This window comes from Sphaerodactylus townsendi, linkage group LG01 (assembly GCF_021028975.2).
Source record: "Sphaerodactylus townsendi isolate TG3544 linkage group LG01, MPM_Stown_v2.3, whole genome shotgun sequence".
NCBI lineage: Eukaryota > Metazoa > Chordata > Lepidosauria > Squamata > Sphaerodactylidae > Sphaerodactylus > Sphaerodactylus townsendi.
In genome coordinates this window covers 189915273-189942886 of record NC_059425.1, presented here as the reverse complement: position 1 = coordinate 189942886, position 27614 = coordinate 189915273, and the positions used below count along the sequence as shown (strand labels likewise).

At 45.4% G+C, this 27614-nt stretch overlaps 1 protein-coding gene across 1 annotated transcript in view; it reads left to right on the top strand.

The window, feature by feature from the left end:
- The window catches only part of LOC125435682 (CD2 associated protein), a 133454-nt gene that overhangs the window by 91974 nt on the left and 13866 nt on the right, over positions 1–27614 (top strand). Inside the window, exons 5-14 of the mRNA XM_048501980.1 lie at positions 494–617; positions 2764–2942; positions 3159–3261; positions 6675–6769; positions 7589–7693; positions 10407–10443; positions 10958–11017; positions 13259–13418; positions 14120–14262; positions 25014–25129. Of these exons, the coding sequence (XP_048357937.1) occupies positions 494–617; positions 2764–2942; positions 3159–3261; positions 6675–6769; positions 7589–7693; positions 10407–10443; positions 10958–11017; positions 13259–13418; positions 14120–14262; positions 25014–25129 (1122 nt within the window). The remainder of the gene's footprint in view (positions 1–493; positions 618–2763; positions 2943–3158; positions 3262–6674; positions 6770–7588; positions 7694–10406; positions 10444–10957; positions 11018–13258; positions 13419–14119; positions 14263–25013; positions 25130–27614) is intronic.

The following is a 27614-nucleotide window of genomic DNA, read 5'->3' as shown; positions in this document are numbered from 1 at the left end:
TCTAATAAGAAGAGAACAAGAAGAAGAGTTTGGATTTATATCCCCCCCTTTCTCTCCTGTAAGGAGACTCAAAAGCGACTGACAGTCTCCTTTCCCTCCCCCCCCCCCACAACAAGCACCCTGTGAGGTAGGTCAGGCTAAGAGAGCTCCAAAGAACTGTGACTGGCCCAAGGTCACCCAGCTGGCATGTGTTGGAGTGCACAAGCTTACCTGGTTCACCAGATAAGCCTCCATGGCTCAAGTGGCAGAGCAGGGAATCCAACCTTTCTCTCCAGATTAGAGTGCACCTGCTCTTAACCACGACACCACACTGGCTCTCAATTGTAAAGGACTTACAATTGAAAGTGGAAACTTGTCTTACAGGCGTGATGTTTAGCGTTCCTCTGAATTCCTCCTGTAGCGTGCTGTGTTTCTGGGTGGCTTATTGCAAAATCCACATGGGCTTTGCTTTAAACTGCAGCGTTGGTAATGCAAAATCTTCTCATCTCTGTAGGTGGAAGAAGGTTGGTGGAGCGGAACGCTGAGCGGAAAAGCAGGAATGTTTCCTTCAAACTTCGTGAAGGAGCTGGAAGTATCAGATGACGGAGACTCCCAAGAAGCCTGCTCAGATGACGCCGGTATTGTGTGCTGCGCTTATCAGCCATCATGTCGTGGGCAGAAGAGGGGAGGGGAGGGGACTTCTTTAAGTATTCGCACGTGATGATATATGATGGTGACGTATGATGGTGCTTGGCCGCAAACGAATGTGTGGGTTGGTGAGGGTTCACGCCTAAGAGATGGGCAGTGGTGTAAATATTTGAAGGATTCAGAAATAATTTGTCATCCTTTGATTGTTCCTGACCTCATTCACTTGCCATGATTTCTCTGACACTTCCAAAAGTTTGATTCCCGGCTCCTCCACATGACTCTAATCTTGTGAACCTGGTTTGATTCCCCGACTGCTCCACATGAAGCCTCCGGGGATGACCTTGGACTAGTCACAGTTTGTTTAGAGCTCTCTCAGCCCCACCTGCATCACAAGGTGTCTGTTGTGGGGACAGGAAGGGAAAAGAGTTTTGAGACTCCCTATAGTTGAGAAAAGTGGGGTGTAAATCTGGTGGTGGTGGTGGTCCTCCTTTCTTCTTCTTCTTCTTCTTCTTCTTCTTCTTCTTCTTCTTCTTCTTCTTCTTCTTCTTCTTCTTCTTCTTCTTCTTCTTCTTCTTCTTCTTCTTCTTCTTCTTCTTCTTCTTCTTCTTCTTCTTCTTCTTCTTCTTCTTCTTCTTCTTCTTCTTCTTCTTCTTCTTCTTCTTCTTCTTCTTCTTCTTCTTCTTCCATGCTGTCAAGTCTGGGGCGGGGGGGGGGGGGGGCAGGATACCTCAGTGGAAGAGCCTCTGTCTTGCATGCCAAAGGTCCCGGGCTCAGTGCCTGGCATCTCCAGTTAAAAGGACCAGGCAGTCAAGTGATGTGGCAGACCTTTTTCTGCCGGAGATCCTGGAGAGCAGCTGCCAGTCAGAGTAGACGAGATGACTGATTCAGTGTAAAGCAGCTCTGTAAAGAGTCTCATTACAGGAGAGGAAGGGGAGGGATATAAATCCAAAGTTTCCCTCTTCTTCCTTTGCAGATAATTCTAATCTGGAGAACCAGGTTTGATTCCCAATTCCTCCACCTGAGTGGTGGAGGCTTATCTGGTGAACCAGTTGTGTTTCCGCACTCCTGCATTCCTGCTGGGTGACCTTGGGCTAGTCATAGTTCTCTCAGAACTCTCTCAGCCCCACCTGCATCACGAGGTGTCTGTGGTGGGAAGAGGAAGGGGAAGGAGCTTGTAAACCACCTTGAGTCTCCCTAAAGGAGAGAAAAATGGGGTATAAATCCTTTCTTCTTTTTCATCTTTGTCTTCCATCCATTAGGGCCCACTGCTTAGCTTCCAAGCTGTGACAAGGTGAGGCTGTATCCCCCATGCCCCCTTTCCTCCCTTGCCCAAAAGTTAGGGGAATGCAATTTTGATAACCAAAATAAAATAATATGGGGCTCTTCCAATTGTGGAGCAAGGTGAAATTCTGAGAATCAGAGCGAGAGGAGAACTTTCATTCTACGGGGCTGTTTACAAAAATGGACACCTGTGTAGTTTTGTAACTTTGAAATCATATCTTTTGAATGTGTCAGTATTTTGCTAATGGGTTTGTGAAAGTGAAGACAGGATTGTGTCCCGTTTGCACCCGGAAAGAGGACTTGTATCCTCTCCAAAGGGTGGCAGAAGACCAGGAGCCAATTCCGACATGCCTGTTGGGGCAGGGAAGCAAACAACTGGCCCTGTTGCTTCTCTGACTGCTGATGGACTGCTAGTGCTGTCAGTAGAGTTCTTCCACGCAGAAACTTCCTTGTCTGTAAGAATGTGCCACGGGTTGTCCTGTGAACATGATGTGGGCTTGTGGGCTCCCTTCCTTACTTCCTGTGCTACAGCTCCTGCTACTTGTTGCTTGGTTTGCAGGGCCAATAGCTGTGCCATCATGGTTGTGGCCTTCTGCAGCCCTTCTTCAAACCAGACATATAAATCATGATTTTAAGTGTTTTTTCAGCTGTGGTTTTCTTTATCCATAGTTTGCCCAGTTTGGAAATCAGCAAACTCGGGTGGCCACAAATCAGGAAGAGTGGGAGGGAAGTGGTGTGTGCGAAGGGAAGAAGAACATGAGCCCAAAGCAGGCCGCGACTCAGCCTATAGTTAGCAAAAGCTTGGAGCATACTTCCACAAGCGGTGTTTATTTTTTCCCTTTCATAACTTTCCAGAGGCTGGCCCCATCTCACCTGTCACTTCGCCAGGAAACGGGAACGAGTCTGGAACTACACAAATAGCACAGCCAAAGAAAATCCGAGGAGTTGGCTTTGGAGACATTTTCAAGGAAGGTTCGGTGAAGCTCAAGACCAGATTGCCCAGCAATGACTCAGAAGAGAAGAAGCAAGAGAAGGTATTTGCATTGTACAGAATAGAAACAGAACTTGGCCTTCCTGAAATCAGAACACTGATTGTGGCTCTTCGAAAGCTGGGCAATGGTTTCATTTTGAAAAATAAGTAGAAGTTAGCTGGCGAGGGCAGGAGCGACTCAGAAGGCACAACAAGAAGGAACTCAAAAGTACTCAATGGTTGATTCTCACTTTCACTTTTATCTCCCCAATTTATGCAGCCATTGCCTAACCATCCCCCTGGACCGAAGCTCACCCAGGTTCCCGGTGTAACCAAATCAGAAACAGAGGTAGCAAAAGCAGATACGGAAGCCAAACAAAAAGGTATTTTTATTGTTGTTATTATTATTAGTTGTTGTTGTTATTTTAACTTTGTCACTTCTGGATAAAACCGTTCAGGTAAAAGGTCTGACATGGCTTGGCTTTAGACCTCACCTGGAATGGTTAGCCAGCTGTTAGCATTTGCCTCATCAGTTTTCTCAGGGATTTCCAGAGATGTTGGTCTTGTGGGTTGGCTTATTCCTGTTCGAGCAATGAGGAAAGAAGCTCTGTGGCCCTTTATTATTAGTATTAGTATTAGTATTTATTATATTTAATAGACTGCCCAATCCCCAAGGGGCTCTGGGCGGTGTACACCAACAATCCAAATACAATACAACAGTGAATATCAAATACAAAATATAAAATACAAATTTAAGCTTTAAAATCCCTTAAAATCACAGCAGCAACATCATTAAACCACAATAGTTAATTAATTAATAAATTAATTAAAATTAATTAAATCGATGGCGTCCAGTCCTAAGGCTGGGAGGAGATGTAATGAACCAGTAAAGTCCAGGCCAAAGTAACCGTTCTGAGTTCTTTATTGAGCTGGCATTCTTAGTCAGATACAGGCGATGCGAGATCTGGAGCCCCAGATCTCAGTCACAAGCTTTTACAGTGTGTCAAAGCAGGTTCCCGCCAAGACAGTGTAAACAAGGCAGAGTTTCACACAGACCAGCAAGCAAGCAAGAGATAATCTAAAACAGCAAAATTCCCCTTCCCAGGCAGGGAGCCAGAAAACTCAGGCGGGAACCTCTCAAGGTCAGAACGCACACACTCACCACAACCTTACAGGAGACCAGCAGTGCCAGGATGGTAAAACATAATACAAAGGCAATGCTGGAGATGGTATAAATGCGGTACGGAGCATCAGGAAGGGGCGGGCAACCCATGGCCCGGTGGAACAATTCAGTTTTACAGGCCCTGCGGAACTCCCCAAGGTCCCGCAGGGCCCTAACAGTAGATGGAAGAGTGTTCCACCAGGCAGGGGCCAGGGCCGTAAAAGCCCTGGCCCTGGTAGAGGCCAGTTGCATCATTGTGGGGCAGGGAACTACCAGCAAGTTTGCCCCTGCAGATTGCAGAGGCCTACTAGGGACTTATGGGGCAAGACAGTCACCAGCCGTGTGCCATCTATGTACCCACAGGACACACCCTTTCTGTCTCAGGCCCTGGGGGAGGTTCTCTTCCAGCCTCACCTTTTCTAATCTTGGGACCCTTCAGCGGCCTACACTTCCTTAGTCCTGTACCTCTCGACCTGTCCTTCCCTCCAGCCTATGCTTGTAATCCTGCTGATAACCACAGGATTCAGCATTTGTGTCATGTTCTCAGTGTTCAGAATGACTCTCATTATTTCAGTAATTTTCAGTAATTCTACAAGCCACTATAGTGCAGGGGTTAGAACAGATTCCCCAGCATGAAAGGAGAGGGGTCGGGTGGGACACTGGAATTGGCAGAAGGAGAGCTGGGGCAAACAAGAGCTGGGGCAGACGAAGACGACGAACAAGAAGAAGAGGAAGAGGAGGAGTTTGGATTTATACCCCACCTTTTTTCTCCTGTCTTCTCCTGTCAGGAGACTCAAGGTGGCGTACATACTCCTTTCCCTTCCTCTCCCCACAACAGTCACCTGGTGAGATAGGTGGGGCTGAGAGAGGTCAGAGAGAACTGTGACTAGCCCAAGGTCACCCAGCAGGAATGTAGGAGTGCGGAGACACATCTGGTTCATCAGATAAGCCTCTGCCACTCAGGTGGAGGAGTGGAGAATCAAACCTGGTTCTCCAGATTCGAATTCACCTGCTTTTAACCACTACAGCCCACTGGCTATGGATAGCTGTGCCCTGCTTGGTACCTGTGAAGCTTTTTAGGAAATGGGTGGGGCCATTAGAAGGCAGGCCTTCTTATTGGCTGCCTTGATTAAATGAAAGGGTTATCCCCTGGAGGACTGGTGAGCACCTAGACTTTCCTAAAGCAATATGTTTTTCCATTTCCCTATCAGGCTTTTCTTCTCCCCAGGAGAGAGGGGAGGGATTGATTCAGCTCCGCCTCCCATAGCAACCATTTTGGGTTCGACCCCACCTTCTGTGGCAGCCATTTTGGCAGCCATTTCCGCACCCCTTCTCAAAATTCCAAATGTGCCCACAGGGTGAAAAAGGTTGGGGACCCCTGGAGGGACTAGAACGTCAGGGCTGGGAAGGCTTGGCTCCAGATCTCCATTTCAGTCTGGAAACGCACATGGGTTGCCCTGGGCCCATTGGGGACTCCCACCCTGACCTCACTGGGTTGACATGAGCATAGCAGGCAATAAAAGTGTGAGATTCTTTCAGCATCTCTTTTAGGGGACAGGTCAGCCTTCTTACCAACATCCCTCTGTGGAAGAGAGTGCAAAAGCCTGACTGTTGCAGTTGTAGCAGAGGTGCAATTTGACCCGGACCCCTCCTCGGTCACGACTTGTTCTTCTACCCGTCATGCTGCCCCAGCTCATCCTGCTGCGTTTGTTCCCCCTTCTTCCAGCCTTGCTTCTGCCTGGGACCCAAACCCACCGTTCCCTTCCTTTCTCGTCCCTCTCCTGGCCTCGCCACCTCTGTCTGCCAAGCGCTCTGGCCTCTGTTTTTCCTTCCTCCGAGCATCACACAGGTTCTCCTCTACCTAGGGCCCAGGTAGGGATTTTTTTCCAGTCAAAGCTACTTTACATTTCCCCTTACATTCTGCATCGCTTGAGACCTTTTCTCTCGGCATCTAGAATGTTTGTAAACATTCTGTGGCATCACAGCTGCTCTAACAGTTCAGCAGTGGTGGATGGGGAAAGTTTACAGGTGACAGAAGTTTGTGTATGGTAGTTAAAAATTATATTTTGCCTTTCTGAACAGTTTGTATTATTGAATTCACATCATACAGATAATGTAATCCTGGGACTGCTGCTAACCTTTCACTTCCCTTATCAGCTTGACCACCTGGTCTCGGTCTCGCTCTCTCTCTCTTTCCCCCAGGTTTTCTGTGAAACTCTTGAATGATGTACTAGCTTCCTGTCAGCTGATGTTCCATCTTGGCTACAGCAGACTCCCCTTTCCCACCTACGACTTTTCTCCTGCCGTCTAGGCAGGGAACATACCCCTTCTCTCTCTGCCTGCATCAGCCCCCAGGGCCCCACCCCCAAACCTTGAAGAATTTCCCAAGCAGAGCGTTGGCTCGCAATGCAGAACGAACAGTGGCAGCAGCAGCTCAGATGTTGTGCACGACTTGTTTATTTTTTTCAATAATTATTTTTTCAAACTAGTATGTGTAATTAGGTCCATGCAAATGAAGCCCAGTCTCGTATGTTAGCTCTTCTGTGAATAACACAACATTGACTTTTAAGTGCTGCTGTTCAAGGTGTCGGGAATAGTTGGAACTAGCTTAATTTTTGCATTGCTTCCTTTCAGTTCAGGACTATTGCAAAACCTTGTTTGCCTACGACGGCGCCAACGAGGATGAGCTTAGTTTTAAGGAAGGTGATGTTATCCAAATAATAAGTAAGGTAAGAGAGATCAAGTGAAGCATGTCATGACAGTGTCCATTTTAGGGTTAGCATTCAGGAGCATTTTGGTTGTTCCATAGGCAAATGTGGTGGGGTTGGGGAATGCCATCAAGTCACAGCTGTGGCCCCCCATTGGGGTTTTCAAGGCAAGAGACATTCGGAAGTGGTTTTGCCTACCTCTCCTTAGCAACCCTGGAATGTCCTTGGTGATCTCCCATCCAAGTACTAACTGGGGCAGACCCTTCTTAGCTTCTGAGATCTGTCAAGACTGGGCTAGCCTGGGCCATCCAAGGCCGACCTTCACTGGCAAATTGAGTAGTCTGCACGGGTATCTAAATATGCAGATGTCCAGGGTTTTTTTTTAACTCTCTGATTCATCGCATCAGTCCCCCAGAAGAATGAAGTGTTAATGTTTCCAAAGGAATTGCTGTGTTGGCTAAGGACATATTTGTTTTATACATTCTGTGCCAGTTCTCTGAAATGAAATAGCGTAGTGGTTAAGAGCAGGTGTACTCTAATTTGGAGGAACTGGGTTTGATTCCCCGCTGTGCTGCTAGAGCTGTGGAGGCTTATTTGGGGAATTCAGATTAGCCTGTGCACTCCCACACATGCCAACCGGGTGACCTTCAGGTAGCCACAGTTCTTCGGAGCTCTCTCAGCCCCACCTACCTCACAGGGTGTTTGCTGCGAGGGGGGAAGGGAAAGGAGATTGTAAACCCCTTTGAGTCTCCTTGCAGGACAGAAAGTGGGAATATAAATCCAACTCTTCTTCTTCAAATTCAGCAACACTTGAAGCAATCTAACTACTGTTCGTTCCAGGATACTGGAGAGCCGGGATGGTGGAAAGGGGAACTTAATGGCAGAGAAGGTGTTTTCCCAGACAACTTTGCTGTGCAGATCTATGAATCGGATAAAGAGTTTCCTGTAAGTTCTTGCTTGCTGTTGCCCAAAGGAACTATGTAAAGTTTGCCCCTGAGGCAGATTCATCTTGTTGTTCACCACCCAGAGCCCTTTGGGGGAGGGGCGGTATATAAGAATGAAAAATGCATGCATGCGTGCGTGCGTGCGTGCGTGCGTGCGTGCGTGCATACATACATACATACATACATACATACAGAAGCGAGGCACTTAGTGGCCTTTGCAGCCAGATGAAGGCAACACAATCCCAGCTCTTACGAACGGTTCTTGTGGTTCAGCTTTAATAAACCTTAAATCCAACATGTAATGATTCAGACTGCTGGATTTTAGACGTTTATTTCTGAATTTCTGGTTTCTTTTTTAGGACTAGTTATTGCTGTGTACAGAACCAGTGTGGCAGAGGACCTTGCTAGGGAGTCTAGAGTTTTAAAACCTGTGTGGCTCTGGAAGTTGCTGCCTCTCAGTGTAATGGGTAGGAAGGTACAATAAGAGAAACCCAGGTCTGCTCCTTGTTCTTATACTGTTGTTACTATTGTGGTCGTGTTTTTATACTGATTTAGGTTTTTATTGATGTTTTAACTGTGGTTTTATTTACAATACAATACAACAACCTTTATTAGGCATATTAAAATAGGCTCCAGAGCATTACAGACATTTCTGAAGTACAAATCAAAAGTACATTCAAAACACAGACAGATAAACTGTATCTAGCATTGGACGTTACTTAGAAAATTCTGTCACTAGTAAAAGAAATTTTGCTACTTTTTCCAAGAGCATGGCCTCTGTGTTATTTAACAAAAGCTCCACAACAGAGTTGTCAGAGTCTCTTTCAAATGTGTCTAAGACCCGCCCAGGAGAGAAATTCCTAATACCCACATATCTCAGACAGTCAAGTATAATGTGAGCAAGAGTCTCCACTTGGTTTTTACAGTGTGGACAGACCCGATCCTGGAGAGGGATAGATAGGTAGCGACTCCAGAGAACATCTCTATCAGTCAAAGATCGGTGCTGGGCTCCAGCTTTATCTTCACATTGCTTTGGATCAGCCCTGTGTTGCCAAATTACAGGGGCAGAAAGGGACTTGCTTGGCCTGTGAACATAGTGTATAGCCACAAAGTACGGCAGTGGCTGAGTTTGGACAGACGTTCTCCAGGGAAGACAGTGTTCTTCTCCACCACTTACTTGAGATACTCCAGAGTGCCTGTGGTGTGGAGCCCAATTATTTGAAAGTAACTTGAAAAGAATATCCCATCCCCCATTCTCAGGCAGTGAAAAGAAATGGTCTGTGATCCTGCCCTGCTGTGCTTTAAGACTGTGAAACGAGTGCTTTGTGGTGAGTGATGGGAGGAATGAATACGTGGTGATGCTTTAGGCCTGGGCCCATCAGAGCCAGCATTCCCTACTTAGCAACACTTTGGGGGTTCGGGCAGGGGCCTTTCCTAGTGTCCGGGTGCGAGCCCCAGCGCAGCGCCCGGACTCGCTGCGAGCCGGAGTCGACCACAGCAGCACCCGATTCCCGGGGGAAGGCGGCGTTGGGTCGGGCGGCTCGCCGCACGGTCTTGTCAATCCGCCGTCTCACTGCCCCGTCGATCCACCGCCCCGCAACTCCGTTGGTCGGTCGATCCACCGTCCTGTCGCCCCTCCGATCCGCGGATCGCAGCCAACGGCTTGCCTCACAAGGAGATGACGCAGGCCCATCCACACAACACGGAGGCTGGGAGGGGGCAGGGCCATGAGCCCGGCCAGGCTCACCCAGCCCCAGCTGAAAGGAATACAGGGGAGTGGGCAGGACAACAGCTGGGGCGTGGAAGGGGAATGAGGGGTGGAAAAGGATATAAGGGGTTGGGGGAGAGTGCAAGAGGAGGGCGTTGGCTGGGAGAGGGGGGTGGAAGTGAGAGTTGGAAAGAAGAAGAAGGGAAAGAGTGCGTGGATGAAGAGGCAGGGAAAGAGGAAACGACCCATGGGGTTGCAGCCCAGCTGTGCTGTGAAACAGGCTGGGGGACCCTCGACTCCCTACCTGTCAATAGTGAGCCCTACCCCTGTGAGGGTATAACAGAGAAGGGGGAGGGGAAGAGAGCCTGGGTGGCCGAAGGACCCCCGCTCTGTGAGGCAACAGAGCGAGGGGGAGGACAGGGTGCAGAGAGAGTATCAGGGCGCACCCGTACCTAGGCGCCCTGTGGGCGAGACTGTTTCTTGGCCCTCTGGGCCAAGTGGAAAGAACATCGGCTGGGGAAGTTAACCCCCAGGTCAGGGAAGGTGGGACGGCACACTCGCCTGAGGGCGCCGGCCGGCTAGGGGAGACGCCACACCTAGCATCTCCTGCCAGGTCCTTTAAGTGGAGAAATCAGAGACTGAACCCAGGACTCTCTGCATGTCCAGCAGATGCGCTCTCTTCCTCTCTGAGCTACAGCCCTCCTCTAAATGAGAGGAATGCGATTGGCTGGTTCTTCCTACTCCCCACTCCTTCCTTGCGTGCCACATCAACAGTTGTGTGTCTTTGATGTTCTTTTTCCTTCGATGCATCTGGGCACTCAAGCCCACATGTGGTGCAGTTCATGCTGGCAAAAACAGACCTCACACAGGTGACTGAGGGGGCATCGGGTGGGCAAGGGTGGGGGAGCGAGTTTTGTTTGTTGTCTCACGCAGTAGAACATTCTGCATTATGCTGTAAATGGACTGAACGTTTGAGTGACTTACTGGAATGTCTCCCTTTTTGCAGAAGCCGAAGAAACCGCCGCCTCCTGTGAAAAGCCCAGGTACGAAAAATACAAGACAGAAAAGGAGAAAAGATTGACTTGAGGAAAAGTTGTGGGAAATGCTCCAGTTTACATTTCTTGAGCTTTGGCAACACAGAAGTTCCCTTTTGTTTTCTTGAAGGTGTTCGCGGTCTGCTTTTTTGTTTAAATTGTCACTTGGGAGTTTACAGTTCCATTAAAACACAATTAAGCAATAAGTAAAAATTGGGGACTGAAATACCAACTCATGCAATATGTTGGATTTCCATGCATGAGTTCATAGCTTGAGCCTGGAGCAAATAACCACCATATGGTGCTTTAACTAATCATTCCGTAATATAAAGTTTGACTTGCTACTGGATTGCAAATCCATTTCTAATGGATATGATGGAGCTACATCTATCTTTCTTTCTGTGTGTGTGTGGGTGTGTGCGCACATGCGGATATATTCAGTAATAGCTGTAATAATGATGTGCGCTTTCTTCAAGAAAAGAATCAGTGGTATTTGTAAGATAATTATTGCACTTGTATTCAGGCCCAAAGCCAGAGCTTCCATGTGTGGAGAAGAGATTTCCTCCTAAGAATGAAGAAAAAGGTTAGATCCCTTTTATTTCTTATGGGGTATGAATGAGATTCACTACATTGTGCTTTAAAGAAAGAAATAATATTGAATTATAATAATGAATTATAAGTAGGATGTTATGAAAGTTAGAAGTAAGGTAAATAATAGAAATCCCAAACTGCATTTCTTACATGCTTTTTTATTAACATGTTTACCCACCATCTTTGTCTGTAGCCCAAATTGGTTAACAATTTGTTCAATCAGAACAATTTGTGTAATCAGAACATCATACCATTTTTTGGAATACAGATCTTTGCACGCTGAAAACTGTACTGTACATCATGTTCTGTATTATTGCCCACTTCATAACGGGGCCAGAACATAGTTCCTCTCAACCTTCTTGAATGGGCTGAGAGTGCTGGACAGACCAGCAGAAGACAGTTTGGGTGCTGTGTGGTTTCCGGGCTGTCTGGCCGTGTTCTAGCAGCCTTCTCTCCTGGCGTTTCGCCTGCATCTGTGGCTGGCATCTTCAGAGAAGACAGTTTATTTGTTAAACAACGAATCCAGGGATGCTCTAGAGCAAACGGCCAGGTTTTTATGCATGGTCATAAACAAGTAATCATAATTTTGCTTTGCACTTTATCTTTTAATTTTTGTATTTTATTTTAAATCTTTGTAACTTATGCCGTTAAAGATTATCTGTATCTGTACAGACTGTTACAAAATACCTGCAACTCAATCTCCATACACACTTGCAGAAAAAATATACTTACAAACTTCTAAATATTTAGGATGCTGTGGGATTTCTGAGTTGTGTTCCAGTAGCATTTTCTCCCTGACACTTCGCCTGCAGCTGTGGCTGGCATCTTCAGAGAATCTAGTGGCAGTAAAGCAAGTGGAGTATATGTACCTGTGAAATATTTCCTTGGATGGCTTACTGAGGGAGCCCATTCCGTAGAGTTTGGGCCACTTCATGTTGCCACTGTAATTGAAAGACAGTTATTATTAATCTGGGATGGAGGAACGGCCCACAGGTAATTGGCAGGGGGCCCTCGGGAAGGGATGGTCCTTCAGAATTCCTGGAGCCCAGGAAAGAAAGTCTCACCTCTCTGAAGCAATCTTGCGAGAGGCGAGACTTTCTTTCCTGGGCTCCGGCTGGCTTGCAGGCTGGAGGCGGGGCTTGGGGAGGCGGGGCCCCACCCCTGAGCTCTGCCCCCCAAACCCACCCCATAAAAATTCTATACCTACATCCCTGTATTGTTCTATGGATCTTTGCTGTAAGGCATGAAAGTGGAGAATCTTTGTGTGATCATATATCAAGAACAGGAGCGTGAATAGCCCCAGCTGACGTGTTCTTGCCAGAGTTTGGGGGCTAACCGAGGCCAGCCCAGTTAGTCCTTGAAAATTTCATGGTCCTGGGATCACCACAAGTTGGTTATGACTTGATGTCACCTTGTTGTAGTAGCTGTGATTGCCGCTTTAGGAGTTCTGATAATATCAAGAATGGGCAAGAGTCTGCCAAGCTATATCTTGCATCACTGGCGAGCCCAGCAGTCAACTTTCTCCGGAGCCCATGCTGTGACCAGGCCACTGAGAAGCATTTGAAAGCTCTTCCATTTGTAGCTCCACACATTAGTATGGGGTGAGCCCTATGGGGGAGGGCCGAGTATAAATTGAATGAATGATTGAGAGAGAGAGAGAGAGATTAGGGGTTTGCATCAATTTTCCAGCATTTTTCACATTCAACATTAAAAGACCCAGAAATTTTTGAACAAGCCAAAGTCCATACCAGCTTTTTTGGCTTTTTTCAAACTTTTTTTGGTCTTCTGGAGCTTCTTTAACCTTGTTCTGTTTGCAGAAAGATTTGATCCCACGCTGGTTGTGAAGCGGTCCAGTGACTTCTGGTTCTCTTGGCTTTAAAAACTTTTACCGTGTTCAAATGCAGTTGGGGAAGCAGGGTTGCCTGTAACTTTCAGCGGTGTATTATCATTATGCTTATGTTTTTAAATGTCCCTGCAGATACACATTTTAGTTTCTGTTGGAAGAATTTCCTAAGAGTTGAAGGAAACTCCTTATTTCTTGAAGCCTTTTTCTCCATTTCACTTTCTAGGCCGATTCCCAGGGAGTTAGTATTGTTAGGAATTATTTCTAGCTGGGCCTCTGCAAATTGATGTCAGCCAGAACAGTCTGGGGCTGCGGAAGAGAACCTGCAGATGAAAATTGCCCCTCTAGTGTTTGGGGTCATCTAAATGTTGTGATGCTTCTATTGTCCAGATGAAAAAGCAGCCTTGGATCAGAAAGCACCAAAACCGGCAGCTCCTCAAGTACCCCCCAAGAAACCTGCCCCTCCAAACAAGCTGAATAACATATTAAGAGCCGGGATGTTACACCCAAAACGGCCAGATAAGCCAGTCATGCAGCCGTTGGTATCCAAGTGAGTGTATCTTTCTTTCTTATGTGTCAAAACAGTGGCCTGCAGCAGTGTGCGCCACAACATTACTACGTTTGTATACCTCCTAAGTCTGTTGCACATACATTTGTGAGTGCCCAAGAAAAGTAGGTAGTAAACTAATGAGGCTGCTTATGTAGGGAAGGGGGGCTTTAGCTAAGCTTAAAGAGCTACCTTCATTCTTGCATGCAGGCAGTTCTGCGTTGAACCGCTGGCATCTCCAGTTAAAGATTTGGATGCTGGGGAACAAACTGGCCTATCAGTTGAATCCGGCCCCCAACCCTCCAGCTACTAGCTCCCTCTTTGCCAAAGGAAATTCCACATGAACATATCGTTTGATGAGCAGAGTGCACAGAGGGGTTTGCCCCAAGGGGTTTGCTACAAGAGGAAGCTTGATCTTTTTACAGAATTTTAAAAGAGTATTTGGAGATTATGGAATGTCCTTCAAAGGGAATCTGGAAAGGCTGAAGATCAATCCAAATATTTCTGTAGTTAATTGCTCAATAGGGTGGTTTGTCAGATTAAATTTTAGTGGGTGTCGAGAATTATGGTACTTGTACTAATTATGATACTTGTTCTTTTAATGTCTTCCCCCACCCCACCCCCGGGTGGCTCTGAGAACGCTGAGAACGCAGAGCATTAACTGTTTAGTGCATCAATGCATTTCTTTTCTCTCTCCAACACAGAGCAAACGGAGAACTAGTTTCCTTAAGACCAAAATCAGAGATTGAGCCTGCAGCAAAACCAAAGTCCGACTCAGAGCAGTTGCCACTGAGACCAAAATCCGTAGAGGTAGATTCAGTTGCAATAAAGAGCTCAAAAGAAATGGGTAAGCTTTAAATACAAAGTATAACTACAGAAATGTCTGGAGTTTTTCCCTCTGCAGATTTACAGTATGGTGCAAAATATCAATTTGCACCATACAGGTAAAGGGCCTTCTTCCCAGTTTTGTATCTTGACACCCTTTTAATACACCTTCAGATAATAGTACTGATGTTCAATAAAAGCCAACTGTTCTATAAGACTACAGTGATAGCTTTGAAGTTCTACAGAATTTCTCTTTCAAGAATCACTTCCTTTCTATGGATATTCTTACCTCTTAGCACCTAATCATATGCTATAAATTCCTCATCTCTGTCCAAACCTTGTTGACAGATGTTCTCTGGGGGTCCCATGCTTGGTACCTAATTCTCAGATGTGCATAATCCCAATTTAAATCAGGACTGCAAGGAAACCAGGCTAAAGTTTGCACTGCTCAGGGGCGTGCCCAACCCTAAAATGGCCCAAGAGCTGCTCTTTGCCCTGTTAGGGAAGCTGTCGTATCCTGATGATGTATGATTAGCTAGTGTAGATGCTTGTTAGTGTAGCAGTGATAGACTGTTCAAGAATCTGGTCTTCAATAAACGCCTACTTCAAACTTATAGGCCTTTGGTCTGTTTGTTGTGCTTTGATTTGTCGTCCCCAGTTATAGGATTTGGCATAGAAAATCAGGGAATCTACCTTTTCTTTAAAGCATTTGTTAGCAGGCAGGTCAATCATACTGTGAAGTTTTCCAGGGATTTGATGGGTATTTCCTGGCATAGCATTAACACTACTTTCCTGAATTCATGTGTGCATGCTGTTGCTAACCACAGGGACAATGGGGTTTTTTTGGAACTGACATTGTATTTGAGAAGCAGTTGTTAAAATGTTTATCATAGTAAATCTTGCCTGGCGTCCAGACTTAACATATAAGTGTCCTTGTTTTCTCACTTGCTTAGATCCTGAAGACTGATGTTTGTGGGAAAGAGTAAAGTATCACTGATTGTCTCACCCGACATCGTTTGGCAGCTTGCTTGTAAAGTAGAAGCCTGCGTACCTTGGCCCTTTCTGCACAAATCACCTAAAATGTTTTCAGTCCCATCCCCCCTTCAACACGTTGTATATCCCTACTCACACCTTTGAAATGATCCATGACTGCCGTTACATGATTTCTCCCTTGTTTTTTGAACTAGATTTTGGGCTGCATCAATAGAAGTATAGTGTCAAGACCGAGGGATGTAATTGTACCTCTCTATTCTGCACTGGTTAGACCTCACCTGGAATATTGTGTGCAGTTCTGGGCACCGCAATTCAAGAAGGATATTGACAAGCTGGAGCGGGTCCAGAGGGCAACAAAAATGGTCAAAGGTCTGGAGTCCATGCCCTACAGGAGAGGCTTAGGGAGCTGGAGATGTTTAGTCTGGAGAAGCAAAGGTTCAGGGGGGACATGATAGGGGCCCTCCCTGTTGCCTATGTACCATCTGCTTGTTTGAAAATCTGCCGGTCCCCTCCCTGGGTTAGGACCGGACGCCATCCACCTAACTATGGGTGGGTCATTGTTGCTACTGATTTTATTGAATTTTATTTATTTTATTGGGGTTATTCGATTTGTTTTTTCTTTTTAGTTGCAATTTATTGTTTTCCTGTTTGGCATGAATACCGCTCTGAGCCCTTCATGGGTAGAGCAGTTTATTGAATAAATAAATAGACAGACAGACAGACAGACAGACATGCTTAAATATTTGGAGGGATGGCATGTTGGTGAGGGAGCAAGCTTGTTTTCTCTTGCCTCAGAGACTAGAACACAGAGTAATGGATTCAAGGTGCAGGAAAAGAGATTCCACCTAAATATTAGGAGGAACTTCCTGACCGTCAGGGCTGTTCGACAGTAGAATTCACTGCCTCAGAGAGTGGTGAAGTCTCCTTCTTTGGAAGGAGTTTGGGGACAGCAGAAAGGCTTGGGAAACGTCATAAAGAGACCACAGGCGTTTTGAAAAAGTTTCAACCTAAGCATAATTTTAAAAGGACATTCATTTAAAATGTTTCGAGGCTGGAAATAAAACATCTGGAGTAAAAAACAGTCCAGAACTGAGGAAATGTTTTAAAAGGTTTGTGCGGAAAGGGCCCTTCTTTACTCCAATTTAGGAGTATCAAGCATTTCTAGTTATTCTGTATCTTTGTGAGTTCTCTCTTTTTCTTTCCAACCAGTCCAGGTTTGGGTAAGAGCATCCTGTAATGACTCTCTTTCCCATTTGAGTTGAATAGTGAGTAAGTTTCAGTAGTTGTGTGGTCAGCAGTTTGTTAATTTAGCTATAGATTATTTCCTCCAGCTGTCCTGTGTAAAGTTTCTCTTTGTTTCCCATTATATGTTGCAACTTTGCTAACTGTGTTGTTAAATAAGTTCCATTTGTTCTCTGCTTCATGGCATTCATTCATTCATTCATTCATTCATTCATTCATTCATTCATTCATTCATTTATTTATGGGATTTCTATACCGCCCAATCCCCAAAGGGCTCTTATTTCATTCTATCATTTTTAAATCTTTATTTCCACTCTTCCCTCCCAACTTCCTCTTCAATTGTAATCAATTTGGATGGTTCATATTTATTAATCACATGCTTCTTACTTTGGGGAGACCTTTGACCAAAAATTGTAAGAATCACAACCCAAAACAAAGCATCATAAAACATTAAAAACATTTTTAAAAGCCCTTCAGAAATGGGCTGATCTTGACAAGCACCTAAATGCCCCCGGGAGCTTTGCATGATCTTCGTGCCGCTGCCAAAAGTCTTGTCTCTTTGTTATTACTGTCCATCCCTCAGATGATAGGATCTCCCAGAGGAAGATCTTCGTATGTAGGTCAGTTCATATGGATGAACAAAGCTGTGCTGTAGAAGTAGCTCTGGAAGCCAGCGTAGCGGAAGCTTGGAGAGGCATCTGTGGCTCCTGTGAGCAATATTCCCCCGAGTGACACCCACCGATGTTTCAGGATGTTCTGTCTGCCTGGTGAAGACTTTGGTTGGCCCTTGACTCCTACCATGAGGAGCAGAAAACTGCCAACCCTCCCTGAAGACCAGGCCTCCTGCTAGGGGTGGAAATAAATGCGAGCTCTTTTGGTTCAACGTAATCACAAATGTGATTTGTTTTGTTTCATTAGTGGGCTTGGTTGTGTACAGTAGAGGTCTCCAGCCTGGTTGAATCTGTGGGCATTTAGGGAATTTTAAGGAAACATAGAGGGTGCCATCACAGAACGTCTGCCCTGGCAGGTGGAGTCTGTCGCAAAATGGCCACCACGAGATGTGGGATCAGCTCCTTTCTTTGAGGAAGAAGCTGATTGCAGTTTCCAGAAAGGGGGGAGGGTGCAGCTGTGGAGAAGCTGCCAATCTGAGACATCAGAAAGTCTGTGTCTGTTGATAAGTTGGAAGTGTCGTGGTTGTAATGTGTCTGCTCTGGAGACCTCAGTACCTTTCTAGTCAGCTGGTAAGGAGTAACCTGAACTGTCCTCTTTCCCCTGGGATCTCTTTGGAGTGTATCCAAAAGACTCAAGAAATCCATAGGTGCCAGGAAACAGACCTACGGATCACTGGTTCAAAAGGACCGTGTGCATCAGATAGCATTCCCCAACTCTGAAAAGAGCCCCCCCCCCTCCCCCCATGGTCGTGTTTTCTGTTTCTTTCAAAGGGCAGTGTCAATCTTTCAGCCCGCTTAAGGTTCAGTAGCTCAATGGAATTACAGTTAACTTTGATTATATAATTCTGATAACGTGCTGAGTTTTTACATCTCAACAAATGTATTTCACTTGCTTTGCAATATTTTTTTTCTGTTCAGAATTCTTCCTAGATTCTCCTCTGCTTGACTTTTCTTTCCAGATTTTGTTTCCTATCCTGTTTGCCACGTTTTCCTTCTTACATGTCAGGATATTACCCTTCCCTTCTTCATTTTGATAAGGTAACTTCCTACGTGGTCATCCAAATTCTGTGCTTCGTGTCAGTTCTGGTACCTGCGTTTATATTCTAGGCCTGCATAAAAACTGCTTTCAAGTGTAGCTTCAACTGAAAGTTCCTTTTTCCCCACGGTTTTCAATGTTTTCAAGTATTTGCTGTGGACGGGGGGTGGGGGGGGTGGGGGGGGTGGAGCGTCTGTCTGCTCAGGACGCCAAAGATCCCCGGTTCAACCTTCAGCATCCACAGGTAGTGAGTGACGTGAAAGACCGCAGGCAGAGACCCTGGAGAGCAGCTGCCAGCCTGAGCAGGCAATACTGTTCTTGACGGACCAGTGGTCTCATTCAGTTTATGGCAGCTTCATGTGTCCAGGTACATGTAAGAACAAAATGGTGCTTGGGTTTTTGGCATTACTATCAACCCCTTATGTGATTTCTCATGAGCACCATGCAAGCAGTTATTGGGTTAGGTGTGGGTATTGGGTTAATCTGAAAATATTCAGTTCTGGGAGATTTTAAGCTGTATACTTTGTTTTTAATTTAATTGTGGAATAATTGCCTATTCAGAGAGCGTCTGTATTATCTGCAACCCCACTTTTCTTCCAGAATCTCAATTTTTAAAATTCCCTGTATTGTTCCTTGTGATTGTTTTTAATGAGAATTCTTATTATTTTACCACATCTAAATAGCACATACATAGACGGATGAAGAAAAGTTCCCGATCTAGTCCCCCCTCACCCCTATAATAATAATACTAAATGGAAAAAAAAACCCTACACAAACACCTACACTTTCAGCTAAAGGATCCCAGCGTGCTTATAATTAATATCTAAATTTTTTCACTTTTAGTCCTTATCAGTTGTCTTAATCCAATACGCTGTTTTCATTTGTCTCGAATCCTGTCGTTTCTCTGATTGTATGTGTTTTCAATAAGTAGTCTGCAAAGGATTTCCAGTCCTTCAGAAAATTACCTGTATTCTTGTCTCTTATAACCACCGTCACTTTTTTACTACAGCTATCGCTTTGAGTTTAATCATATCTTATGTTTATACAGGGCTTTCATGAAATTCTAATAGTAACAATTGCCTCATCTTTAGGTGGTGAAATATTATTTACCTATACTATTACCTGTAGAAAGATAGCAAGGACTACTTTTTCAGATTTGAAGTGCTGGTCATTTTGGAGGGTTAATCTAGTTCAATGATGGTGAATCTTTTCGAGACCGAGTGCCCAAATTGCAACCCAAAACCCATTTATTTATCACAAAGTGCCAACACAGCAATTTAACCTGAATACTGAGGTTTTAGTTTAGAAAAAAGGTTGGATCTGAGGCGCGCGTTACTCAGGAGTAAGCTTGGTGAAGCAACCATGCAAAGCTTCGAACAGGTGAATCATGACTCTAGGAGGATTTCTTCCGGGTTTGGTCAAATTGGGGGTGGAGTGTAAATGGCCAGGGAAGGCAACTGCAAACCACCCTGCAAACACAGTAAACGTGAAGTCACCCCATGTGTCAGCAATGGCCCAGTGTTTGCACAGAGGACTACTTCAGCCCTAGCCAAGTACTTCTTTTATTTAGTCTCATATAAACCCTTCGCCATAAAAGAAAAGCAGGAAAGAAATGTGTTAAAGTGTAATAAGCAGTTATTTTATCTGCATTTATCCCTAATTACTAACTTTTAAATATTTAAAAACTATCCAGCAAATTGGCTGTGGTTGGTCTGGAAATTCTGTGTCGTATGACATCCCAGCAAAGTTTTGGCAGATAATAAATTACGCATCAAGTGAAAGTGACCTTAATGGAAAGGCCCTTGCGCATTCCCTGTATCTTGTGATAGGGAGTCTAGTGTGCATGCATAAGCTTTGTACGCATGACTGGAAACCCAGACAAATTCAGGATCCTGAGCACATACACACAAAAGCCCAAATTCACACCATTGCATGTGTCCATGCTCCCATTCCCAGGTTGCCCCCAAATGGTGTGTGGGCATGGGCCCCAAGCCCTGTCTTTCTCCCACTGTGTGCAAACATCCTCTCTCAATGGCTCCTTGCGAACAGTCCTTGAACCTGGTAGAGCATGCCCCCAATAAAATCAGTTTGCTCATTAAATAGGGCATTTTGTTTGACGTTCTCGTTGAAAATAATGAAAAGCGGTGAAGTTACAAGATTCCTTTAGTCAGACTTTAAAAGAAAGAGGACGCTTGTTGAGCATTTGAATTTTAGGGCTTTTACCACCTTTTCTCAGACAGCTTTTAGACAATTGCTTATAAGTCTTTGTGATTTCAAGTGAGAGAGTGAGAACTATGGAACTTCAGCTTTTACAAATCACTGCTTCATTTAGGGAACTGGCTATTAAAATGGTCGTTCTCATTTTCAAGTAGATGTTCACCAAGTATCACCACCAAAGTATTGTTTCTCCCAAAAAGAACAAAGCTTTAAGTTCACTTTTCGCATTACCTCAGCTCACTGGGTTATGGCAAGATAATGGTCTGCATCCTGAGGTGGCGACAGTGGCATATCTGCCAGAGGGGAATGTGGGGGTCAATTGACCCCGAGATCACATGGGGGGCGCCCAGTGGGCCTGCGGCAGGCTCCCAGCCCGGCTGCTGCTAGACCAGGAGCCTGTCGCGGGCCCGCTGGGTGCCCCTTGGCCCTGCCCCACCAGGCCCGGCCCTTCCAGGCTGCCTGGGACCGCTGCCAGCTGAAGTAAGGGGGGCAGTGGGAAGGCCCCTGAAGCAGGTGTGCGCCCGGGGCACGCTCTTCCCCGGGACGCCCCAAGGTGCCGGGTGAGCAAATTTCAGCCACCCCGGGAGGGGAGGGACTCCCCCAACTGCCAGCTGTGCCTCATGTCCTCCTGGGCACGTGTTTCCCATGCAGGGATTGATGATCCCCCAACCCAAGTGAGGGAACCTCGCAACAGGAGGTGGGAAAGTTCCCTTCTGTGAGCCGTTTCCAGTTTTGTTTGCATTGATTTACAATGTCTTCATTGAACTAGCAAAAGCTTTATGGTGGCAAATATTTTAATTCATGTTTGTTTTATTTACTAATCCTAGTATTACCCAAATCATATCAGTCTGTGTACAGGTATCCTGTGCAATAGGATAAAAAGTGTAGTCTGAGCTCTAGATATAAAGTTTCTAACTTTGGTTAATTCATGCTTGATTATTATTATTATTATTATTATTATTATTATTATTGTTGTTGTTGTTGTTGTTGTTGTTGTTAATTAATTAATTTTATATATGCTTTCAGAGGTACAGTGTGTGTTTCTGTTTGTCTGCTTAGTGTTCAGTGTTCTATTCGTAACCCTCATAACAAGATTTCCTCTTCCGCAAACATTTGAGAAAATCTTATTAAACTCCATATTCAAGAGTACAGGAACAGTACTTGCATTCTATCTCAAAGCAATTCCTAATAAAGGGAACTTATTTGGGCCTTCTTCGCATGTTTGTTTTTCCATACTTGAATCCAAATTCTTAATTATTCATTTTAAAAAAACTTCCACGGGCCCCTTAAGTTGTAAAGTAGCTCATGCAATTATTTATCGTGGGTTCTCTATATAGTGGATGAGTGGCTTGAAACAAACACGAGCAGCCTCTCAGAGCAGAATTTCATGATGGTTTTGCAGTCTATGGGCAAGTGACGAGCCCTTAAGCCATGGCAGAGCAGGATAGCCAAATTTCACTAGCCTACACATCCAGATCGCTCAGTTCTAAGACTTGGATACTCCAGGCTGGTCTGATCTTGTCACATCTCACAAGCCCTCTGAGGGCAGAGCAGTCTATCAAGTTGAATAATAATAATAATAATAATAATAATAATAATAATAATAATAATAATAAAATAAAAATAAGGATCAGTCCTGATTAATGCTTGGGTGAGAGACCACCAAGGAAGCCCAGAGTTGCTGCTTTGCCCCGTTACCATCCCAAGGACGCTTCCATCCGCAGAACATGTGGAGGAAGCACTTTTCCTCAGATCCTGCTAAATCCTCCCTAAACCCTCTTGTTCCGGCGCGAGCTTTTCCGAACTTTAGAAATCAGAGGCGTGCTACTCTGTGCCACACGCTTACATCGATGGCCCTCTCTCCACCATCTCTCGGTATAAGCAAGCCTGCAGGGAAACAGTGGGTGGGGCTCAGCATCAGGCGCCCATGTCGCCCGCCTAGCCCAGCCATCACCGCCAAGCCCCCCCTGCCCTCCGTGCAGGCTGGCTTTTGCCCTCACCAGGCTCTGCTGGCCTGCACGAAGGCCAGGGGAGCAGGGGTCGGCCTGCATGAAAGCCGGAGCAGGGGGGCTTGGCCTGCACGGAGACCAGGGGCAGGGCTCAGCAGCATGGGGAGGGCAAAAGCCAGCCTGCTCAGAGGCTGAAGGCGGGGTTGTCTCCGGGCGCCATATCCCCCTGATAAGCCTCTGCTTAAAATCTTGTAGATTGATGGAAGGGGAGAAGAGGCCATTATGAGTTTGAATATGCACAGCACGGGTTTTGAGTTTCTCTGAACCTAATTTCCCCTCTCTTCTGAGATGGGGCTAAAACTCATTTTCTTCAAGTCTCCTCTGCCCATAATATTTCATGGTTGCTAGAGGACAGCTAAGAAGTTTGGTCCTCATCAGTTTTGGGGTGGAGAGGGGAGAGGCAGTCTTTTTAATTTATAAACTAGGCTCCCAAGGCGCCCGTATCTACTCTCTGTGCACTGTGTATCTTCTCTCTCACTGTTGAACTATCCTAATGACAAATACAGGACCATCCAGTTCACTACTAAGAGTGATTTTCATCTGAGAACATCGTGGGAGATATTTATTTATTTTATTATGTTTTTATACTGCCCCTCCCCTTTCGGGCTCTGGGCGGTTTCCAATAAGGCAATACACATACAATTATATAATAAATACAATAAAACTGTAACTACTCACTATAAATTAAATGTTAAACTTCTACACATTTACTCAAAACAACATGGCGAAGCATCCAACTTCCTGAGCCCAGATGAATCTTAAAAAGGAAGGGAGGAATAAAATAAAACCTCTCACTTAGTAAAAGGGATACCTGAGGGGAAGAAGTGGGGAGGCCAATGACAGTAACTGCTGATGCCTCAACCATTTGTCTGGTGGAACAACCCTGCCTTACAGGCTGGCGGAAACTTCAATAAATCCGTCAGGGCTCTGGTCTCACTAGACAGAGAGTTCCAGTGGGCTGGAGCCAGGACTGAGAAGCCCTGGTCAAGGCCAGGGACCAGAAGCAGATTGTCACTCGATGAACAGAGTGTCCATTGGGGATGTAGTGGAAGAGACGGTCCCGCAGGTGCATTGGTCCCAGATCGTTCAAGGCTTTGTATGTCAGCAGTAAGACCTTGAGTACCTAGCTTCGTGATGGCGAACCTTTGGCACGCATGCTACACGTGGCACGCGAAGGCCTTTCGGCAGGCACGCGAGTGCCCGGATCTCCCCCTCCCCTGATCAGGTCGCCGCCGCCATTCCCCCTCTGCCCGAGGGAGAAGGCAGCCACCTTCTCCCTTGGGCAGAGGGGGAATGGCGGCGGCGACCTGCTCAGGGCCGCCTGCTCTTGCGGTGCGGGAGCCCCCTCTGCCCAAGGGAGAAGGTGCTTGCCGTCTCCCTCGGGCAGAGGGGGAATGGCGGCAGCGGCGGCCTGCTCGGTGGCCTCCAACACTCCAGCCTGGGCATTTTTTTAAGGGACCCTTTCTTGGCATTAAAAAACCCAAACAAATGCAGAGGCTGGAGTTCCCCCCTCTCTCTGAGAGAAAAAGCTGGAGCCCACTTCTGTCTGAGAGGTAGAGAGAGTGGCACTCCAGTCTCCTTTGATCCATCCACCCCCCACCCCCATCAAGCTTTCTCTGGTCATGGATCACAGGGTTCATGGGCAGTGACAGCTTTCCCATCCACCACCACCCCCCAATCCCCATCAAGCTTTCATGGATCACAGGGTCCATGGCCTGCATCTGTGTCTGGCATCTTCAGAGGTGTATCACAGAGGGAAGTCACAGGGTGTATCACAGTGTGTAATAGACTTCCCTCTGTGATACACTTCTGAAGATGCCATCCACAGATGCAGGTGAAATGTTAGGAGTAAGATCCACCAGACCACGGCCACGCAGACCAGAAAACCCACCAGAACCTGTAAAACCTCAGTATTCAGGTTAAATTGCAATAAATAAGTGAGTTTTGAGTTGCAGTTTGGGCACTCGGTCTCGAAAAGGTTCGCCATCACTGACCTAGCTCATAGCTAGGGGGTAAAGAATAGCTGGGGAAAACAATGGCAAACTACCCCACAAAAACGGCTTGCCTATAAAATCACTGCTCGCAGTGATACCCCAGGGTCGGACATGACTGAAGGGGAAGCTTTACCTTTACCTTACTAAGACCTTGAACTTTATCCTGTAGTTCACCTGGAGCCAGTGTCACTGACACAGGTTGAATATGTGACTGCCAGGAGTCTCCTGTAAGGCTCCAGTAATTACTTCTAAGTAATGCAGTTTTCTGACTTACTTTTTGAAATTGAGCAGTACGACCAGCACTCAACAGGTCTCAGATCACAGAAATTGTTCAGCTCTGTATTTGCTTTAGAACTGTGGCTGTTTTGTTTTTTATTGGCTAGCTTATAAATGCAAATATGGAATCCCTTTTAAAGTTATAAGCAGTAGATACCAACCTTCATTTTCCTCAACACTGTGGAAAGCTCATAAATGTGTGGAGAAGTTTATCACTACTATCTTAGTTACCGTAATCTCAAAGTCTGGCAGTTTTCCTTAAGCAAGCCCTTGATAAGTTTTAGCCTCTGTTTTTACTCTCTCTCTCTCTCTCTCTCTCTCTCTCTCTGTTCCAGATCTTTTATGTTTTGATGACATACTCGCTACCTCAGATAATTTATCACATCCCACAGCAAATAGGCCAAAGATGCCAGGCAGACGGCTGCCCGCTCGCTTCAACGGCAATAATTCTGTGAGTACATGTCTGTTCAGATCCAGTTTCCATGTCAGAAATGTTCAGTAACAATGTGAACAGCCCTTTGTTCATCTCTTCATGTTTGTGTTTGTTTTTATTAAATGCCACTTTTTTATATTAAAAGGCCTCATAGTCGCTTATAGAACAAAAACATTTAAAAATTTTGTTTCATAAATCAGCATGGTCAGCGACTGACTCAGGAAAAACCATAGCCCAGGACAGTGGGATCTCACCAAATCTCAGATGCTAAGCAGGGCTGGCCTGGGTTAGTGCTTGAATGGGAGACTGCCCAGGATGTCCGGGGCTGCTTCAGAGGCAGGCAGTGGCAAAACCACCTCTTGAAAACCCTGTCGTGTCTCCATAAGTCACTTGCAACTTACCGGTTTTGGCAGCATATTTTCGCATCTTGATTAATTCCCCCCCCCCCCAGAGGAGAGCCTTGGCTGCCGCTGGATGTGATGGGTTGTCATCAGCTCTTTTGGGTGGGAGATGCAAAAACGTGGAATGTTCTGAAAGGGTTTGCTCTTGTGATTTATGCTACTGTTGAAACACTTGACCATTCTTTGTATGCCCCAAATATGATAAGATACGGATGAGATATATGAACTCCATTTTTTTGCAGTTTTCCCAGTGGCAAGAGTGTCCCAAATAGTTCTGATGCGCTTTTTTGTGAGAATGTTGCAAATTTCATTCTTGAGATTAGTAATTTCTAATCGTGTTTTTTTCTCATTTGTAATTTCTTTTTATTATACATATCTGTTTTGTGTTTTGTGTTTTTTGTATTTTTTTGTTTTTGTATGCCAATGAAGGCCATTGTTGATGTTGTTCCTAGCTTGCCGTTTTTTTTAAAAAAATGCTATGTGGCTTTTGTGTGGAAGGGCCCATCATCTGGTCGTGGCCCACCCACTATGGGGAGAAAGGGGAGGGCCCCCGGCATCTGGTTGTGACCCACTCTACCTGGGGGGAAGGAGGGGGAGGGGCCCGTCATCTGGTCATGACCTAGCAACCCTCGGGCAAGGGGAGGGAAGAGGACAGGGGTCACAGCACTTCTAACCCCGTGCATTAATGACCCCTAAAACATCCTTTCAGGACCAACCTTGTTCAGGCTTCAAAAACTAAAGGGTGTGGCTTTCTTTATTGAGTTCATCCATCTCATGGCTGGTGGTCCCCAGCCTCCCCAGGATTGGCCACACACTTGGCTTGGCCTATCTCCAGTGGGAAAAGAATGCTGGTGCCATTGTTGGAAAAAAAATACCCCAGTTTTGATTCCACAAACAGCAATGTCACCTGAAGGAATGCTTCTCCAATTGCTATTAGAGAGACAGCAGGTGTGTGACTGAGAAACTGTCCAGGATTTAACAGTGCGATCCTGAACGTATTGTACTTGTGCGGCTTTACTTTAAAGAGCTGTTTATCTGTTATCTGTTTCTTTAAAATTGTTTGGAGTCTATGGACGATGAACAAATAAAAGTTAAGTCTGAAAGAGCTGCACTGTTCAGGTCATAATCAGCAGCTTGAACTTGGCTTATAAGCAGACTGGCAGCCAGTAGAGGTCAGAGGTGATTCATGGAAAATGCTGGTGGGAGCGTTGCAGGGAAGCTGAATTTTAAGAGGCACAGTTATAATCTGAACAGGGAGCAAAGATCTGCCGGAGGTGTGTGCGGCATTTACACACGTTCTATTGCAGGGGCTTATTTCTACAAATGTTGTTTCAGTATTTTTAGGTTGCCAATTGAAAACAGCATCATGAGGTGGATTCAATCCAGCATATTCTCTTAAACTGTCAGCTTCATTCTAATTTACGTAGTATCTATGTAACTCCGCTTCTTAAAACAAAATCCAGCCTTCCCTCATCATACGTAGTAACTTATTTATTAAATGATCTATCCCCTGTAGCAACTCTCAAGGTTGCTACCTTTTTAGCAAAAGTAATAAATGAAAGATGATCTAAAAAAATCTGATCTCATGTTGTCACACAAGTTTCCAAATATACGGGTCCATACGTGACTTCGTATAGTGACAAATGTGAGCTGTTATCATAATTTAATCTGATTTTAATTGTTTGATTCTAAATATTTTGTCATATATCTGAGGATCTGTATACACAATGTTTTATTATGACTTGGATATTGGATTTCTTTATTTTTGGATCTGTGTATAGGATTTTATTGTTTGTAGAGATTTATATTGTATGCCTAATAAAGGTTTTCTGTGCTGCACTTTGTTGAAGGGATCCTCATTTGCAGCTGAAATGGAGCCAGATCCTAAGCGAATATGTATAGATATTAGTTTTGTTGAAGCAAATGTGACTGGCTCCTATTTAAATGTATTTATAATTTCAAACGTGCTTTAATTTTTATAATGTTTTGAAGTGCACCACCTCAGGGATCCTATTTGACCAGAAAAGCAGTGCAGCAAGGTTTTTTAATAAATAAATCGAATATTTCAGTAGCAATCTGCAAAATGAATAACGACAAGGATG